The 20,265-nt window shown below is 33.5% G+C and overlaps 2 protein-coding genes across 8 annotated transcripts in view; both read left to right on the forward strand.

Annotated features, from left to right (window-relative positions):
- The window catches only part of LOC145726647 (uncharacterized), a 217,973-nt gene extending 208,372 nt beyond the window's left edge, over window positions 1–9,601 (forward strand). The window contains exons 3-15 of one of the 2 annotated variants that reach the window (XM_081975846.1): window positions 2,526–2,667; window positions 3,544–3,611; window positions 3,670–3,808; window positions 3,866–3,987; window positions 4,044–4,283; window positions 4,337–4,531; window positions 4,583–4,700; window positions 4,764–4,831; window positions 5,128–5,202; window positions 5,248–5,358; window positions 5,413–5,535; window positions 7,293–7,568; window positions 7,623–9,601. In XM_081975846.1, coding sequence (XP_081831972.1) covers window positions 2,526–2,667; window positions 3,544–3,611; window positions 3,670–3,808; window positions 3,866–3,987; window positions 4,044–4,283; window positions 4,337–4,531; window positions 4,583–4,700; window positions 4,764–4,831; window positions 5,128–5,202; window positions 5,248–5,358; window positions 5,413–5,535; window positions 7,293–7,568; window positions 7,623–7,723 — 1,778 coding nt within the window. In that variant the 3' untranslated portion in view covers window positions 7,724–9,601. The remainder of the gene's footprint in view (window positions 1–2,525; window positions 2,668–3,543; window positions 3,612–3,669; window positions 3,809–3,865; window positions 3,988–4,043; window positions 4,284–4,336; window positions 4,532–4,582; window positions 4,701–4,763; window positions 4,832–5,127; window positions 5,203–5,247; window positions 5,359–5,412; window positions 5,536–7,292; window positions 7,569–7,622) is intronic. The other variant, XM_081975847.1, reaches the window with a different exon arrangement.
- A 4,077-nt stretch (window positions 9,602–13,678) lies between these two features.
- On the forward strand, window positions 13,679–18,630 carry LOC145726191 (two pore calcium channel protein 1-like). Of its 6 annotated transcripts, none has more exons than XR_014177534.1 (17): window positions 13,679–13,847; window positions 14,183–14,289; window positions 14,350–14,557; window positions 15,310–15,392; window positions 15,447–15,757; window positions 15,812–15,911; window positions 15,965–16,145; window positions 16,204–16,422; window positions 16,483–16,602; window positions 16,656–16,824; window positions 16,879–17,049; window positions 17,102–17,284; window positions 17,332–17,450; window positions 17,515–17,621; window positions 17,757–17,937; window positions 18,021–18,089; window positions 18,153–18,630. XR_014177534.1 is itself a non-coding variant. In XM_081975175.1 (16 exons), the coding sequence occupies exons 1-15, from the start codon at window positions 13,757–13,759 to the stop codon at window positions 17,925–17,927; spliced, it is 2,340 nt and encodes a 779-aa protein (XP_081831301.1). In that variant the 5' UTR covers window positions 13,679–13,756; the 3' UTR covers window positions 17,928–17,937; window positions 18,021–18,630. The 6 variants fall into 6 exon arrangements, 4 of the variants coding, with proteins under 4 accessions (XP_081831301.1, XP_081831302.1, XP_081831304.1 ...); XR_014177535.1 differs by having other exon boundaries at window positions 17,757–17,911; XM_081975175.1 differs by having other exon boundaries at window positions 18,021–18,630.
- The last annotated feature ends 1,635 nt before the right edge of the window (window positions 18,631–20,265 follow it).

Consider the following 20,265-nt stretch of genomic DNA (forward strand, 5'->3'; position numbering starts at 1 on the left):
ATAAAAAAGTCGTTTGCTGTGGTTAAAACCCCATTTACGAGAGACTTGGAAGGTCTTCAATGCACAAACTCGATTAGGGACTTTACATTTTTTTTATTGGTCGTTAATAAAACCTTTGAAGTTGTTTGCTTATTCATAACTTGGTTGATGGTTAACATTGAAAATTTCATGTGGAGGAAAAAGCTGCTAAAATCTAGTCAAATAAATAAAAAAATAGTTAGGTACTATTAGCATATTTTGTAAATTTTGATTTAAAATGTTTGGTTATTCTGGGGAAGTAGATTTTTTTAAACAAATTATGTAAACTTGCACAAAGTCATAAAATATGCTCTCTAAAACCATAATTTGACTAACTGTCAAACTACGTCACAGTCGCTCTGTTCGCTCCATGGATATACAAAAATGATAATATGACCATCGTAATCTCACAAATTATGAAAAATATTAATTTTTTATTTTTGAAACCAAAAAATATATGACATATTTTTTAGAAATGTTAAATTTTACTCTAATAATTCTAATGTTAGAATATTTTTACTTTGCTACTTTCAAAAGTTTTTTTATAACAAAACAGGGTTATTATCCTTATTTTGAGGAGGATGTTTGTTTTAAGAGAAAATTAAATATGAGGTATTTTTTGGTTAGCTTGAAGAGTTTTGAAATGTTTTATGTAATATAATTCCGAAAATATAATCTGTTCAAAACCGTACAACTGTAGTGCTTTACCCATTCATTCTATCATCTGCCATTTATTTGTCAGATTTGGAGATTTACAAAAAATTTAGATCTTTTTGGTAATTTTAATATTTATAACGGTTAGATTAGATAGAAGGGACCTATTTAGAGGTGTCATATGACATTTTAAAAATGATTCTAGTATTATATGGTATTGTAATTTTTTTTTTGAGCGTTTGGCAGATTTAGGTATATTGTTTATGACGACATTTTAATTTTGTGTAATTTATTATTTTTATATCTCATTGGTTCACACGTAATTTCTTTTGTTTATTGCATAAATATGCATTAATGATTTGTTTAAATTTTCGAACCACATTTGGATATTTGAAGAAAAAAAGAAATTTTATAGTCCTGACGTGTATCTGTTTATTTTAAACATATTTCAATCTGTCATAACTTGAAAACTGTTAAATACCACTCCTTGAAGCTATGAAACTACAAAAATTGTTTAAAAGCAATACAGTCAGTGTAATTCATATTATTATGGATTTTATAGTTTCATGACTTGTTTTTTAGGTTGTGACGTGTAACTGTGCTTTGTGGGCATATTTCGATCTGGGACAATGCTGGTAATTGTCAAATACAGGCAGTACAATCAATATAAATAATATTTACTGGTACGAATACACTTTGACAGTTCTTATCATACAAATGTATGTTCCGGACAGTCAATCTGTTGCAAACGTATTAACTGTCAAGATCTGATCCATCAAGCTATTAAACTAAACCAATCACTTGAAAAGTACTTAAAAGCACTGTTGTAGTTAATACAGTTGTAAATTATATTAAATACTTATTTGTTGTAAAATGTTGAGTGAGTTGAGTAGAAATTGGACAGTCGTGACGTGATCATTTCAGTCTGTTATAAACTGGGAAACTATGAAAATTTTCTCCATGAAGCTGTCAAGAACCACTCTATGTAGCAATTCAGTTCTGAATCCTTTAAAATACATTTAATAGGTTGATGAGTTTAAGTTTGCCCGTTGTGACTTATTTTAAAAACGTTTCAAAAATGCAAGGACAAATTCATGCTTAGTGGACGTAATAATAGCATTTTAAGTGGACACTTAAAGGATTTTCAAACTAGAAGAAAGTGGAATTAAAGCAAAACTTAAAAAAATCCAACTTTTTTAAAACGCTTTTGGGAAATTATATTATTTGAGGGTTGGCAACACTGGGTGTACACTGATAAAGTTAATGATGAGTGAAAAAATGAAAAAACACCCTTAGAACGTCGGCGTTTATACAAAGAAAATCACCCCTTTCCCGTATAGTTTTGCAGGATCATTCAGATAATTACGAAATTTGAATCCGGGGATGACGGTAGCAGGATTTGAAATCCCGTTGAAACAAAAAGGGTTGATCGAGCGTCATGGGGGTAATACCATCTTTACCTAATTGAGGGTGCGATCGAATCGAAAAAGAATCCCAACCCTTCCGTCTCGAGTTAAACATAATCAAATTAAAGGCGACCCGGAATAACCCAAACAATAAATTACGTTAAGTGCACATTAAGGTGAACTTCTTGGAGTTTTCCCTTCGGTCCTTATTACCTGCGCGTTAAACCGAGGTGTTTTTCCCTCATAAATTTGCATATTTTACCAAACCCGGTGTTGCCCTAGCCGGATAATTTGATTTCCCTTATAAAGTTGGGTTGCACTCTCTTTTAAACTCAAATAACCATCACGATCAGAGTGTATGCCTGGAATTTCTTTTCCTGTTAAATCTCTTTTGTACTCCAATTAAATTGCTTTTTTTTTAATACTAAGAAAGTGTTTTATTTCTAGCTGGATGCCAGTTCAGAAAAACGTGGCAAGGCCATTGGTTCCAAAGTGGTGTCCCAGGACTCATTCTTATCAACAGTACTCACATCGAGTCCAAGGGAGAATGCTACGAAGTGCAGGGTGATAAATACCTAGTCTATGATAAGTAAGTATTCTGTGTTTATGCAGCAAAAGTGGTGAAAATACTGGTGTGTGTGTATATGAAAATATTTCAATTTCCGAATGGCAAATTGAAAAAGCAGGAGATTTATATCGCATTCACTTTATGCAAGTGTTTTCCTTCTGTTTGTACGGAAATTAATTTCTAGATAGAAACAATTTTTGTTGCGTTTGTCGCTTTTAAGAGTGAATTGTGAAACAAGAGAGGTAATTGATTTCTTTTTTGATGTAACGTAAACAGGCTAAAGGGTGTTATCTGAAATAACAGCATTTGAAGTACTGTAAAATGTTCACGTTATACAGAGTGATTCAAAGTTTTTTAAATACTACAAAATGAGCGAAAACTGGCCTCTCTAGCTTTTCATGTTACCGAGATATTGAATTTCAAAAAGTAGTAAAAAAAGAGCCGTAATACCCCCCCATTCTCAAAAATTTTAAAGTGCTTTTTTGTACTTATTCCATTTAATTTAAGGTGCTTTGGTATAAATATGCTCTTTGCTGTGCATTGGAACCCTCCTGGAGTAAAATAAAAAAATTGCCAAAATTGCACTTTTTAGAAAAATTGCATTTCTTCAATTTTTGAATGATTGTAACTTTTTTATTTGAACTCCAATCATGTTCGTTAAATCTCTATTAGAAAGAGGATAAAAAATACTACAAAATGAGCCAAAATTAGCCTCTCTAGCTCTTCATGTTACCGAGATATTGAATTTCAAAGAGTAGTAAAAGTTTTACTTGGGCACTTACATCCCTAGAATTATTTTTTTACATTTTTAAAACTTTCTTTATAATCTGGCTGTGGCAGGTCTTGTCCTCCAACTTTGGTTCAACCTGTACTATAATGCTGTATGTTTATTTTTAGGTCTGACAACTGCTACAGATGTCTAGTACTGCACGCAAAACACCCTAGCGTACTTCAGTATAAAGAAAGTGAGTACCAATGTAATTTTAACAAACTGCACTACACTATGACTGTCATTTTTTTCAGCATATTGTGAAGCTAAAGAATCTTTAGCTGAGATTTGCTCAAGAATCGTAGGAGACGCAGCTCTTTTTAGCATGTTTAGAAAGTATCCCGAAGTGAAACCGATCGAATGTCCGTTCAAGAGTGCGCCCTTCACGTTTGGGTACTACCGTAACCGTATTTTTGGTATAGTTTCACTTTAGTACTGTCAAAATTGTAGGTATAACCGAGGAACTGGCGATTGCAGTTATCCTGTTAGTAGGGCCGAAAGTTGTACTGATGATTCGAGATTAGTGCTGAAGTACCAAGCCTGTCCTGATGTTCCCAGTACAGAAAGCAACGGTAAGTTTTGCCTATACTAATTAAGAAAATGTACTAATAATTTGGGGGGATTATAGTGGAAGAACTGATTTGCCTGGCTACTTGGAAAGAAGGATCAACCAAGTACCTAATAGGAAAGATTGCTCAGGGCAATAGACGTAGCTTAACTTCAGACGAAGACCAATACAGATGTTTTATTTACCAAAGAGGAAAGGAAGACGGAAAAATTGTCTACAATATAGCCCAATCAGGTGACGCCACTTGTTCTGGCTTGCAAAGCTCTACCGAAGGTAGCAGAACGATGAAGTTTACCATAGGTATGTCCCTATTCTTAAATTTTTCTTACTAAACTAAAAAAATCAATTTACAGTTGATGATCAGCATAAAAGATGCAGATTTCCTGAATGGATAACTACACATCACACTTGGGTGAGTTTGGACCATCACAAGACTTATAAGTTTGCGCAGAAGAACGCAACGTTAAAAATCCTTGATGATGAGACCACCAAAACGATCAAAGTCCATCAAACTTTCCCGCAAAGTCAGTTTGCTTTCCAAGATTTTGGTAAGTTGCCACATCACAACCCGACCAAGGTTAAAAATGGAAATTACACAGGGTTTGAGTCGGAAGATCAGAAGAAGCAGAGCTCAGAAATGAGGCTGGTTTGTCATGGGATTTTGCAACAATTAGACAATAAGCAAGTTCAAATTGTTGCCCATATTACTGCAGGATGGTAAGTAGATATTCTATTATTATATTTTGAACATCAAAACAATTTCACTATCAATCCTTTCAGTGATAGCGGTTACGTGTGTATGATATTCTACAAAAGGGACTCGAACATCATGGAAATTCAACAATCAGGTAAAATTTACCGATCTACTACACAATAATAATTATAAGTATATCAAAATACAGCATCTCTTTACGTTGAATAAATTTTAAATACATTAGAATGGGGTAATCTATCAACAGTATCGCGTTTAATCGTTTTGTCAAAGTTCCATTCATTAGTGATATTACACATTCGATGTAAGCGTATTATTTGCTGTTTACTGACTGACTATATTTGATAATTCGATCATTGCGGCTTAATTACTAATGTTTGAAATATTAATATCGGATGTATTATCGATTATTTGGAATATAATTGTTTACAGGAACGTTCTTCGAAAATCCTGATGATGCTTGCAGTGATTTCGACCCTACAAAGATTCCTCACATAACTTTAGTGGGTAAGTTATAACTAATGATGAAGCAACTCAATAGTTCAATTTAAGGGAATATTTCAGCTCCAACACTGCACACTAAGAAATGTCCTCATTTGGGTAGGTACTCTTTTAGTGAACCCACTGCATTATTAGACAAACGAAAACGAAGAGAACAGCCAGGTAAAGTTAGTATTTTTTTCTTCCGAGCTTAGATTAAAATTATTAAAAATTTAGATGATCTGAACACGAATAAAGCGGAGCCAGACTGCATTTCCAATGAATATGAAAGCCTATCAGTTGGTTGCAGTAGATCTCACGAAATGGAGTTCAAGTCTACTTGTCCCTCTCAGTCCAATTGTAAGTCAGAAATATGTTTTATTTTTGTTCATGTCCTAGAAGGTTATAATATTAAATTCAAGCTAGTTACTATGAATAAGGTACAAATCATGGCAAATGGTAGTACGTCATTATCTGCGTTGTTCAACAAATAATCTTATCGTTGGCTGATGGCAGTAAGGCAAGGCTAGGTTAGGTTAGGTTAGGGATATTGTGCAAAATGTCACAGTCAAAACAAAAACTTAGTTTCAGCCGGTCTTTAGCATGTTGGTGCAATTTCATTTAAAACCTTTCTAAAACGACAGTCACGGTCATTTGAAAACTACAGCAAAATTCAGATAAATTTGGTATGACGTCACACTTAGGTGTCTCCTTGCAATCAGATGTAATTCTGGTGTTTCTGTCAAACTTAGTTTTCAGAGACGTCTGTCAATTTTTGGGAAGCTCTCAGTACCATTTTAAGGTTTTTGTAGCATTTCCAAAATGGTTTTAAAGGCACCTGTTCTTTCACAAAAATTTCCAGAATTCCAGATTTTTTTCTAAACTAATTCTATAAGCCTCAGGCAATAATATAAAATTCTTGGAAAGGCTAAAGTCACTTGTACAAGCTTTTGGGAATTTTTTGGATAATATTTAGACGTCTCTGTCATTTCTAAAATAATTCTAGATGCATTTGACAATATTTAAAAGTCTTGACCAGTTTAGTGCACTTGTAGAGGCCTCTGTTAATGTTTTAGAGATTGTCAGTAGTATTTAGAAGCCTGTAGTAATTTCATAATGACTCTATAGAGTCTTTGGCAATGCGAAAAAATATCTCAGATTGTTTACGACCTTCTTTAGAGGTTTCTGGAAATTTTTAGGTTTTCACTAGTTATTGTCATTTTCAAACTTGTTCTAAAAGCCTCAGGCAATTATAGAAAATTGTTGGAAGGGCTAAAGTCACTTGCCTCTTTTGTATGGTATTTGGCGGTCTCTGTCATTCCTAAAGTGGTTCGAGATGCATCTAACAGATTCGAAAAATGTTTTTTAAGTTTAGGACAGTTGTGAAGGTCTCTGATATTATTTTGGAGATTTGCAATAGTATTTAGAAGCCTATAGTAGTTTCAAAATGATTCTATAGTATCCGGAAATGTGAAAAAAAATTCCAGAACGTTTAGGAACATATACCAATAACAATAAAGCTCAGGCAATTTTAGAAAATTCTTGGAAGAGCTAAAATCACTTGTAGAAGCCTCTGGGAACTTTTTTTGGTGGTATTTTTACCGGTCTTTGTCATTTCTAAAATGATTTAAGATGAAATAATAATTTTTAAAAATTCTTGGCAAGTTTAGGACTAAAAGAGAGCCTCTGTTGACTTGTAGGCGGTTTTCAATAGAAAATGCAATTTTAAAAAGAATAGTTTTTGAAAAATTGTGTGCAAATTTAAAAGATTTTTGATGAAACCGTTTACATTTTTTCGTACCCTTTGGCAACGTTGCTAATTTTTTGTGGTGTCGCTTTCCTAATTTTGTTTCATTTTTGGTTTTCCTAAGGAAAAAACATGGTCCAGGTTTTTCAGAGACACCCTGTATAATTATTTTGAGACAGATGAAAAGCATTGCTGAAGTAATCCTCGACATGAGTAAATTTCATTACGGTGCACACGAGATGACGTAACCGCCAACTACAATGGCTTGCTTTATACGTTACCACGCCATAGCTGCCAATATGACATTTCTAGTACCTAAATAAAAAAAATTACACCATTCAGCCCAATCAGAAACTTTGTCTCTTTTTAGCTTATGCGTGTCATGGCAGTTGGGAGGAAGACGGAGTCTCTTACGTTATCACAACTCCGTTGACTTCTACGAAAAAATCGACGCACCAGGACACGACTTTGAGGCACTGTTTCATATTCCAGCTCTCCGATAAGCCCGAGGAGGCGGTAATAGAGGGAGGTTTGGGAAAAAGCTCTGGTCCGCCAATTTTGAGAATATCCAAAATTAGCGAGAGTTGTCATAGGGATGTGGTGCCTGGAATTGACGGCAACATGGCATTTAATTTTACTAGTAACGGTAATTTATATTTTGCATTAAATTTCGTAAATTTGAATGATTATTGTTTTTTAGGTACATGCGAACAATCGACTACAGATAACGCCAGCTCGATTATCATCCCTGTTGTTCTGTTGATCGTACTGTCCTTGTCTGCTACGTTGTTTTTAAGGTGATGAAGAGCAGCCGTACTTCACACTTTGAGCAACTATTGAGCCAATTGGTTGGACGTTTTTAATTTTTAGACTATGAAACAATGCAATGTTTAGTAAAACGCATATTTTCATTGTTAGTCAATTTTTATGTGGGTTTTAATGTCGAAAAGTGTGACCAGAAAAGTACTACAACGTGGCAAGGATAATGTGATTGAAGTTGTTGGATTTTTGAACATTACGAAATTATTATTACATATTATTTGTTTTTTTTATGCAATTTTATTGAAAGTGGGTGCTTTAACAAAAGTATTTTCATAACTTTATCAATATAAAAAAAACAAGGGCATTTTTAACGAACCAGTCACAGGATGCCGGAACCTTTCTCACTTCACTCCAGACACCTTAATACAACGAATAATTCAATATCACTAGAATATTTTTATGGCTTGTTGTTTCAAAGTTGTCAGGGTCCAAAGCTGTTAATGCACCTGGTGAACTATCAGGGATAGAAATGCCCTTTAAAAACTTATTATTTTATAGTTCATTTAAGAAAAGTGTACGAGACAAACAATTGTTCTGTGATTTAGACAAAGCAGCTAAAATATTGAGTATATCGAAATGGTTGCTAAAAAATCTGTATGTACAGGTAGGGAAAAAAGAGAATGGATTTTTAACAGCCCTTTTTGTTTATTAATGATTGTTGTTTTTAAACCTCTTGCCTACACAAGTGTAAAGTTCGGACACTAGTGGAATTTTAATATATTAATATGTGGATGGCATCAGTACGAAACTACTAGAGTTACATAAGGAAGAAATTTTAAAATACCTTTATTCTAAAATTGTAGGTATACCCAAAATGAAACAAACTAATATTTTAGGAATTATTCAATTTGTACAATTATTGTGTAAATATATTTAGAGACAATGTCTAGGATCGTTGTACGGCTTATGGAATACGTGATAAGGGTTTTGTATGTTGTAGAATAAATTAGGAACAAAAACCAACATCCACAAGGAATAACCGATTTTATATTATGTAATACTGTTACTAAATGTAAATAAGTTGATATGACAGTCCGACTGAAGTTTTAAGCTAATCGGCCACCTAATAAACATCTACAGATTGTCTACATAATATTATTACTATACTGTATTAATTGATCTTAAATACTTGTAAACTTAGGTACCACCTAATTTTTGGCACACAAAGTCTTGATGGATGTGACAGCAGAGTGACAAACCTATATTTATGTTTTTTTGCAATTTAACTATTACGTAACGGTAATATTAATTACCATCTACTTATTACATATAATATGGTGATTTTTAACTATCTAAATGTGATTTCTGTAAAAATACAAATAACATATTATATATTTAGTTTCAAAACATTTTATTAGCCAAAGAATTATGGCGGAGCACATGAAATTAACTTTAAACACTATTATACTATAATAGACGTAAATATGATATTTTGTATATTTCTTGTAAATATGTGTTGATAAATACTACTAACGACATGTTTCCCTCTATATGAAACTTTTTTTGTATTATATAAATGTATAAAGACTGTACGCCAATATTTACAGAATAATATATTATTATAACTAAAATTACGATTAGATTTAATTTTAATGTTTGATTTTTTTATGGGCGTAGGTGGTGATTTTCATTGTTTTTCGACTTGCTCGGGTGCTTTAACGCGCGCATTATGTTGTTTTCTTGTCCAACGTGAATAATATAAAATATATGATAGTAAAACGATTTTGTTAGCTATTATACACGTCACATTTGCATTTTTCAAGTAATAGTGTGTCCAACTTTTGCTTATTACGTATGTAAGGTTATATTTCTTATATTTTGACTATGAAAATAGACAGAGAGAGTAAAATAATGACATATTGGAGTTTTTTTAATCACACCTTTACCAGTTTTGACAGAAAGTTAAACAATCATATTAATAGATAAGATAAGCAAAAAGGTAAGTTTTAATTACTTCTAATACTGGGCGCATTCGCCAATTGTCCAGAAAACTAGATTTACTTCCTGCGACTTCTGTACTTCTGATAGAAAATCTAAATTGTACAGAAAATTGAACATATTAGGAGAGCAGAAACGCAATGAGGTAGATTTCAGGTACACTTGATACTTACTTCACTCTCCATATTGTCAAGAAAACTTAATTTACCTTTTTGCGACTTCTGTGCTCCTGATAGAAAATCCAGATTTTACAGAAAACTGAACATATGATTAGGAGAGCAGAAACGCAATGAGGTAGATTTCAGGTACACGATACTTACTTCACTCGCCATATTGTCAAGGAAACTTAATTTACCTTTTTGCGACTTCTGTGCTCCTGATAGAAAATCCAGATTTTACAGAAAACTGAACATATGATTAGGAGAGCAGAAACACAATGAGGTAAATTTCAGGTACACTCAATACTTACTTCACTCGCCATATTGTCAAGAAAATTTAATTTACCTTTTTGCTACTTCTGTGCTCCTGATAGAAAATCCAGATTTTACAGAAAACTGAACATATGATTAGGAGAGCAGAAACACAATGAGGTAAATTTCAGGTACACTCAATACTTACTTCACTCGTCATATTGTCAAGAAAATTTAATTTACCTTTTTGCTACTTCTGTGCTCCTGATAGAAAATCCAGATTTTACAGAAAACTGAACATATGATTAGGAGAGCAGAAACGCAATGAGGTAAATTTCAGGTACACTCGATACTTACTTCACTCGCCATATTGTCAAGAAAATTTAATTTACCTTTTTGCGACTTCTGTGCTCCTGATAGAAAATCCAGATTTTACAGAAAACTGAACATATGATTAGGAGAGCAGAAACGCAATGAGGTAAATTTCAGGTACACTCAATACTTGCTTCACTCGCCATATTGTCAAGAAAATTTAATTTACCTTTTTGCTACTTCTGTGCTCCTGATAGAAAATCCAGATTTTACAGAAAACTGAACATATGATTAGGAGAGCAGAAACACAATGAGGTAAATTTCAGGTACACTCAATACTTACTTCACTCGCCATATTGTCAAGAAAATTTAATTTACCTTTTTGCGACTTCTGTGCTCCTGATAGAAATGCCAGATTTTACAGAAAACTGAACATATGATTAGGAGAGCAGAAACGCAATGAGGTAAATTTCAGGTACACTCAATACTTACTTCACTCGCCATATTGTCAAGAAAATTTAATTTACCTTTTTGCGACTTCTGTGCTCCTGATAGAAAATCCAGATTTTACAGAAAACTGAACATACGATTAGGAGAGCAGAAACGCAATGAGGTAGATTTCAGGTACACTCGATACTTACTTCACTCGCCATATTGTCAAGAAAACTTAATTTACCTTTTTGCGACTTCTATGCTCCTGATAGAAAATCCAGATTTTACAGAAAATTGAACATATGATTAGGAGAGCAGAAACGCAATGAGGTAAATTTCAGGTACACTCAATACTTACTTCACTCGCCATATTGTCAAGAAAATTTAATTTACCTTTTTGCGACTTCTGTGCTCCTGATAGAAAATCCAGATTTTACAGAAAACTGAACATATGATTAGGAGAGCAGAAACGCAATGAGGTAAATTTCAGGTACACTCAATACTTACTTCACTCGCCATATTGTCAAGAAAATTTAATTTACCTTTTTGCTACTTCTGTGCTCCTGATAGAAAATCCAGATTTTACAGAAAACTGAACATATGATTAGGAGAGCAGAAACACAATGAGGTAAATTTCAGGTACACTCAATACTTACTTCACTCGCCATATTGTCAAGAAAATTTAATTTACCTTTTTGGTACTTCTGTGCTCCTGATAGAAAATCCAGATTTTACAGAAAACTGAACATATGATTAGGAGAGCAGAAACGCAATGAGGTAAATTTCAGGTACACTCGATACTTACTTCACTCGCCATATTGTCAAGAAAATTTAATTTACCTTTTTGCGACTTCTGTGCTCCTGATAGAAAATCCGGATTTTACAGAAAACTGAACATATGATTAGGAGAGCAGAAACGCAATGAGGTAAATTTCAGGTACACTCGATACTTACTTCACTCGCCATATTGTCAAGAAAACTTAATTTACCTTTTTGCGACTTCTGTGCTCCTGATAGAAAATCCAGATTTTACAGAAAATTAAACATATGATTAGGAGAGCAGAAACGCAATGAGGTAAATTTCAGGTACACTCAATACTTACTTCACTCGCCATATTGTCAAGAAAATTTAATTTACCTTTTTGCGACTTCTGTGCTCCTGATAGAAAATCCAGATTTTACAGAAAATTGAACATATGATTAGGAGAGCAGAAACGCAATGAGGTATATTTCAGGTATACTCGATACTTACTTCACTCGCCATATTGTCAAGAAAATTTAATTTACCTTTTTCCGACTTCTGTGCTCCTGATAGAAAATCCAGATTTTACAGAAAACTGAACATATGATTAGGAGAGCAGAAACGCAATGAGGTAATTTTCAGGTACACTCGATACTTACTTCACTCGCCATATTGTCAAGAAAATTTAATTTACCTTTTTGCGACTTCTGTGCTCCTGATAGAAAATCCAGATTTTACAGAAAATTGAACATATGATTAGGAGAGCAGAAACGCAATGAGGTAGATTTCAGGTACACTTGATACTTACTTCACTCTCCATATTGTCAAGAAAACTTAATTTACCTTTTTGCGACTTCTGTGCTCCTGATAGAAAATCCAGATTTTACAGAAAACTGAACATATGATTAGGAGAGCAGAAACACAATGAGGTAAATTTCAGGTACACTCAATACTTACTTCACTCGCCATATTGTCAAGAAAATTTAATTTACCTTTTTGCTACTTCTGTGCTCCTGATAGAAAATCCAGATTTTACAGAAAACTGAACATATGATTAGGAGAGCAGAAACACAATGAGGTAAATTTCAGGTACACTCAATACTTACTTCACTCGCCATATTGTCAAGAAAATTTAATTTACCTTTTTGGTACTTCTGTGCTCCTGATAGAAAATCCAGATTTTACAGAAAACTGAACATATGATTAGGAGAGCAGAAACGCAATGAGGTAAATTTCAGGTACACTCGATACTTACTTCACTCGCCATATTGTCAAGAAAACTTAATTTACCTTTTTGCGACTTCTGTGCTCCTGATAGAAAATCCAGATTTTACAGAAAATTAAACATATGATTAGGAGAGCAGAAACGCAATGAGGTAAATTTCAGGTACACTCAATACTTACTTCACTCGCCATATTGTCAAGAAAATTTAATTTACCTTTTTGCGACTTCTGTGCTCCTGATAGAAAATCCAGATTTTACAGAAAACTGAACATATGATTAGGACAGCAGAAACGCAATGAGGTAAATTTCAGGTACACTCGATACTTACTTCACTCGCCATATTGTCAAGAAAATTTAATTTACCTTTTTGCGACTTCTGTGCTCCTGATAGAAAAATCCAGATTTTACAGAATATTGAACATATTTATGATTGGGAGAGCAGAAACGCAACGAGGTACTTTTTCAGGTACTCTTGATAACTGCTTCACTCGCCATATTGTTACGAAATTTTACTTTACGTCCTGCGATTTCTATGCTCCTGGTAGAAGATCCATTTTCACAGAAAAAAATTGGAATCAGTCGTAATGAAACCGCGTGCAGAGTTGTATTGCCCACCTCTATAGTTCAGGCAACCCGTAATACACCAATCTTATGGCACAAAAAAAAAAAACGCTCCCAGAAGTGATATCTGTCAACTGTCAATTGACCTAATTCTTTATATTTGTTCTCTCTCTTTACGGTTGGCTATACCTAGCATGCGATAAAGTGAGAAAGATATTGCACTCCAAAGGTTGACCTTACAAAATGAGTACAAGACCTATGATTTATGACTCATCCAATCACTGATTCACATAAACCAAAACATATGTTTTTGACAGTTTATTTTTTTTAGTTATTAATAAATCCAAGTAGTAAAGTAATACTAATAGTTTAATGTACAAGAAGAGGTCCCTATGGCTGTAACAAGGGGATCTCCAGACGATGACGGTTACAAGCGTTTCACTGAAGATATCAACAATGTGTCCTACGGCTCGGCAATCACTAGTAGGTTTATTATAGACTATAAATTATTATGAGACATCTCTGATAAACTTATCTTTGTTCAAACATTACGATTTCCTGTGATTTAATCCAATCTACATACCAATAACTAAAGAAGGTGCTCTGATTGTAGGTAAATGAGATAATCTTAATCATTGATATTACATTTCATAAATGCTTGCATTTTTCATTTTGCTTGCCATTCTCAATGTGAAGTAGATAGCGCACAATGTTTTTATGTAGGTGTTTATCATATTATATTATTTAATAATTTTGGTGTATCATAACAGTTAAATTAAGGTTGAATGTTCTGTAAGGAATTTAACATATTTGTGCAGATCCTGTGGATGAGATGGGGAGCAGATCAAGTCTGTCACGAGACTTGGACAGCGCTGATGTTGACCACTGGGAAATGAACTATCATGAAGCAGCTATATTTTTGGAAGTAAATACTAAATTCTTGACAATAAACTAGGCCAGTTTTTAGATATATGACATTTCTTAGGAAGGTGAAAATAATGAGAAATTTGATTCTCATCCCAGACATCCTTCAGCCCTACCTGCTTATCTACTAGTGCATAACCAGTGGTACTATGGTTTGGACTTGTTTTTCTCCATTGTCCTGTTACTACTAGCATTAGTAGAGGAGCCTGCAGTTGATCGTTTTGAACTGCCACCAATTATACACAGCACTCTTGAATTGGTCTGTTTAGGTAATATACATTTACTTTTTTTAGTACTGTTTGCTAAGTCTACTTCTCCCATTTGGTCTTTGCTCAATAAACTAGAAAGAAAAGTAGTTAAGTAAGTATATGGAAAAATTTCCAATCTTGTAGGTAAAGCTGATTTATTTTTAGTTGCATTACTGATTAACTTATTGATTAAATATTTGGATACCTCATTTTTATCACCTTTAGAAAAACTGAGGAATTTATGTGATTTAAAATATAAAATTTAATATGTCTCCTAGAGTGTATAGCTTGATAGGGATAAAAGATAAAAATCTTTTAATCCTGGTTTATCACACAAGCAACTTATATACAAAATTATCCTGTGGATAAGGTACTTCTTTAATCCAATACAATAAAAGTTTTTTATACTCTATATCTGATGGTCATCTCAGTCAAACATACAGAGTAAAAACAGAATGGTTGTTTTTTTTTAGTATACAAATAGCAATCTGTCTAGACACTACTACTGAAAATCTGATTTTTAACACCCTGTACAAGCTTGTTCATAACAAAGAATTTTTGATTCATAGATACCCATTGTGTTAGCGCCTAGAATTCTTTATGGAAAAAGCCAGAATAACCAGATCAATATAAATAAAATTAAAACTTTGAGTAACATCATGCCTGATAAGTTAAAAAAATCCTCAATAAAATAATATACCCAAAATAAATAATAAAAAGTTTGCAAATTTGAGACCCTCATCCATTTATACGTTTTGTATTAATTTAATCAGGCGTCATTGGAGTCGAATTAGCACTGAAATTAAGGTGGATTGGCTGGTCAACAATATTGAATCACAAAAGAACAATGATAAAGGTTAGAGTTGAACGAACGACACCTCAAATTATTTAATTCGTTTTTGTTTTTTAGTGTTTAACATTGATGATTATGGTAATTGAGGCCGTAGCCGTGTTGGTCAGACAATCTTCGCATTTTCGGGTCACAAGAGGATTGAGACCGATTTTTCTAGTTGATACCAGAGCCTGTGGAGCGGTCAGACGTTATATAAGACAAATTTTACAGTCTTTACCTCCGATTTTGGATATGCTGGTTTTGTTGCTATTTTTTGTCTGCAGTTATGCACTTTTAGGGTATTTCCTATTTAGCGGACATAAAAATATGTATTTTGAGACTTTATCCAGCAGTTTTATAAATATGTTCGTCTTATTAACGACTGCAAAGTAAGAACTCAACTTTGTTACGGCAAGTCTGTTTATTAACACTAATTTTAATAGCTTCCCTGACGTAATGATGCCTTCTTACCATAAATCCAAATGGAGCGCAGTCTTCTTTATTTCATACATTTCAACAGTATTGTACGTCCTAATGAATTTAGTAAGTGGGCTGTAGCATTTAAATCCGAATACCACATTATCCTTGTTTTGCAGATGTTAGCCGTGGTATATGAAACCTTTACAGGAATTGAAAAAGACAAGTTTAGAAAATTGTTATTGCACAAACGACAGGCTTGTAAACTGGCCTTTCGTTTACTAGTCAGCCGACAAAACCCTAATTGCGTTAGATTTAAACAGTTCCAAGGGATGATGAAGTATTTCTCTCCCAAAACTTGTAAATATCTACCAGACAAATGAATGAAATCAACAGCACTGACCCAATATTTTTTTAGCTCAAAGAGATGTTGTACTAATTTTCAGACAGTTAAACGCCTCAGGTACAGGACTATTGACTCAGGATGAATTTTTAAATATTTACGACGCCATCAGTTTGAGGTGGCGTCATAAAGATCCTCCAGATCCATGGTTTTCAGCCGCGTGGCCACCATTGAGAGGTTTATGCAGAACGGCCAGAGATATGGTGACTTGGCCCTATTTTGAATATTTTGTTTGTAAGAAACAGACAAGAATTAATATGTTTAACTTGACTGTTACGTTTCAAACATTTCTAGATGTTGTGATCATAGCAAACGGAATGGCAATGTTTGTGCGAGTGGCTGAGTCTTCACAAAACTTAGAAGAAGGCGCTAAAAACTTTTGCGCTTCCTGGGATGCTTGGTTGTTCTACGCTTGTAAGTAAAATGGAGCCTCGAAGGAGCAACAACGTCATTTATTTTACTTGTAGTGTTCTTAATCGAAGCTCTGATTAGAATTATTAGTTTTGGTTGGGCGGAGTATATATCATCAGGATGGAACACTTTCGACTTGTCCGTAACTCTACTGGCCATATTCGGTTCGTTTTTACTGCTTATATCACCAGGGTTTACAGTTGTGGTAATTTTAAGACCTTTAAGGTATTTCAAAACATTAAATTTAGATGCAGTGTGACAATAACAATAATGTTACAGAATTCTACGGTTGTTCAAAATCAAAAAGCGCTACAGAGATATTTTTGGCACTTTGGTGTTGTTGTCACCACTTATGTGGTCTACAGCAGTGGTGATGATGGTGATGTATTATTTTTTCGCCATTGTCGGTATGGAACTTTTCTCCGATTATGTGTTGGAGAACTGTTGTGTGTAAGTAGCAAGATAAAATTACTCTAAACAAATTGTATATGGTCTTCCATAGTGGGTCAACAGTAGAACCATTCTACTCTAACTCGAGTAATGCTTCCGGTATTACTTACTATTATATGAACAATTTTTCGGATCTTTTAATGTCTGGAGTGACCTTATTTGAACTCACAGTAGTCAATAATTGGTTTATCATTATGGACGCCTATGCTATAGTGTCTGATAATCCATATTCCCGGTAAGTTGCTTGTTGTGTGTTGAAGCACCACTAAAAAATTGTTTTAGGCTGTTTTTCATGGTTTTCTACTTATTCACTATGGTGGTTCTAACTATAGTGGTAGCCTCTGTGTTAGAAGCGTTCAGATTTAGAATTCAATATAAGCAGCAAACGTCCAAAAAGGACGGTAAGTTTCAGTTTGGTGGAAAGTGGAAATCCTAATTTTAATTTCGCATTTTATTGTTTTGCAGAGGAATTGATGCTTCATGAAGAAGTAATAGTGGACTGGCAATCTTTAGAACGTCAAATAAACGATCCGAAGCTTCTAGAATCGTTACAAATGGACTTTTTGTATGGGGTAAGTCATACCAACACTCATTGAAGTAAACAAACTGTATCAGTGACATTATTATGCATGGTCAGACCGGCAATAGTTTTTTAAAATCAAAGTAGAGTTTTCCAGACATTATCGAAAATATTTTATTTAATACAGGCTGTGACTGTCTATATTGGTCGCCGAGCGAGAACGAGAGACGTCCTGCAACGTCACATGTACATAACAGAAATAACTCAATGGTTGCAAGAAGCTGAGCAAGAAGAACGACAAGACATTAACCACATTATTGAGGAGGCGCACTTTAATGCCAGGTTAATAAATGCTTAACATATTTAAGGCAAGCAAGTTTAGCATGTACTTGTCATTTAATATGTAATGTAAGTTGTGTTTTTCAAAAATAAAATGTTGGTTTTGTTTTAGGATTGTGTAACTGGACATCAGTGTTCCAGTTGCGAACGATACCGTTGATATTCCAAATGAGTTTTATAGGTAACTACTGGATAGAGTACTCAACTGATTTGTAGGTATATGTTTGAATAATATATTTGTTAGGTTCTCCTGTGAGAAAATCTGATCGTTTCGTGTCATAGCGTTTAGTAAAAGTATTTTTAGAGCCATTTATATACGTAATTGCCTTAAAACTAACCAAAGATCGTACTGTGAATTATAAGTGCACAAACGGGCATTGAATGGTGTGTTACAAAATCATTTTTATAGTAAGTTTCTGTCTCAGGTTGTTTAATATTGTCAATAACTAAACCTCGAAAAGTTGAATTACTAATTTGTGCATTGTGATTATGTCTTGTATTTATTGCTATATGAAAATTGCCATTTTATATACTTCCACTTACCTTACCATTTATGGTGTTAATTCGACAAGATTTTTTTATATTTTAAATTAACTTGGCAGCTGATATTAATACACGTGCTAGTCTAGTAGGTCTCAATGTATACAGTATTAATATTTATTTACTTTATATATTTTATCTTTAACTTGTACCATCAATATACGCATTTACTAGTAAGGAAAGCAGTTTAAGTAATTTAAACAAAATCCAGATTGTTACTTGGAAAAACAAACAAAATGAAATAATGATTTTCAGACTATTTCAAAACTAATGACAGCAAAACCAATCTGCTGTACTGTTCTCGCCAATGAATAAAAAAAATGTAAACATAGCAGGAAGGAGCAATAGCGATCAAAGAGGGGGACAGAAACAAGGGGGAGGCGGGGGGAGTAATATGGCGGCCGTCAACTTCCGGTTGGCACTATAAAACACTATTATTATTGTCCACTGTACAACTTAATTTAAATTTGCAAAACTCAACTGTTAAAGAACCACAAACAAACTAACACTATACTACAACAAATACAAACAACAAATTTTTGCGGGTTTGAAACTCCAAACTTTCAATGACTGCGTCAATTCAACTGCGCAGTAGGCGAATGCGCCATCAACTTCCGTCCCCCTCGCTTAATGCACAAACGGGTTATAATTTGTATTATTGTTACCTCCTGATACTTGTTCTTTTTACTCATTGGTTCTCGCGGACTGAGTTTACCTGTGCGTCGTCCCCCTGTGATTTAGAAGTAGACATGCATTATTGACTTCATCCTTGTCTATTGTTCACTTTCAGAAAGGGTAAATATCTAAGTGTCTTCCAAGCGCTTCTATTTCAATCATTGTCAGTTTGAAATTTATTTGATTTGTTTACTATTAATTCTTTTCCGTTTCTTTGTGTTGTTAATCATTTATAAAGTTTTCTATTTACCACACCACCACAGCTCTTTTAAGAGCTATTTTTTCTACGCTTTTAACATTCTGTAAGTACTTTCATAATATTATTATTAATATTTTTATTTTTTTTATGTCGGCGGTCACGATCTAACCAAAACTGGCACAATTACTAACCTGTTAAAAAAAATGGGAGTGTCTATTATGGTTTTTATTTAGCCGTTTGGTTTTTCGTAAATTCGGAATTACTTACTATTACAGTATTTTTTTAGAAAATGCCTGGAAAAATTCTCCACAAACAAGCCGGGCAGTTAATTCTTAACCTTTGTGAATATTTTGAATTGGAAAAAACCAATGGAGGACCTTTAGAAGCTTTATCATCTGTTCAGGAAGAAAATAAGAAATTTTAAGACCTTACATATTCTTACTGATGTATTTTTTTTGATACTAGAAGGTAAAACTGTTTATTCGATTCGGAAAAAACAAGCAAGTAATCTTATGATTTCCTCACCTAGAAAACGTAAATCGAGACGTTATCGACGGGCCAAGACCACTGATTTATCTGAAAGCATTAAAATCGATGTTCGAAATACATTATATGATATGTACAAGGATAGTATGTTAATAATAGTAAAATATATCTACTTTGTAAGAAACATCTATTAACATTTCATTGTTTCCAGAGACTGAGATTTTTGGGTTGCATTATAGATTTTTCATAAAAATTTCTTGAAACATATTAATAATAAAGTCATAGAAAAAATAAAATAAACGTCTAAAATGTTTTCCAGCGGGTTTAAAATAAAATAAGTGGATTGCAACCTGAAAATGAGATACTACAGCATCACTCAGAATGTCTTATTGAATTTTTAATTTGTTGTACTTATTTTAGAGAAACATGTAACCATCCAGAACCTAAATCAAGAGCT

Source organism: Ips typographus, linkage group LG3 (genome assembly GCF_016097725.1).
Source record: "Ips typographus isolate SLU linkage group LG3, UJ_Ityp_2.0, whole genome shotgun sequence".
NCBI classification, from domain to species: Eukaryota; Metazoa; Arthropoda; class Insecta; order Coleoptera; family Curculionidae; genus Ips; species Ips typographus.

Coding starts and splice junctions, on each gene's coding strand:
- LOC145726191 (XM_081975175.1), top strand. CDS start 13,757: ATGGCTGTAACAAGGGGATCTCCAGACGATGACGGTTACAAGCGTTTC. Junction 17,285..17,331: donor TCTGATAATCCATATTCCCG/GTAAGTTGCTTG, acceptor AAATTGTTTTAG/GCTGTTTTTCATGGTTTTCT. Junction 17,451..17,514: donor GCAAACGTCCAAAAAGGACG/GTAAGTTTCAGT, acceptor ATTGTTTTGCAG/AGGAATTGATGCTTCATGAA.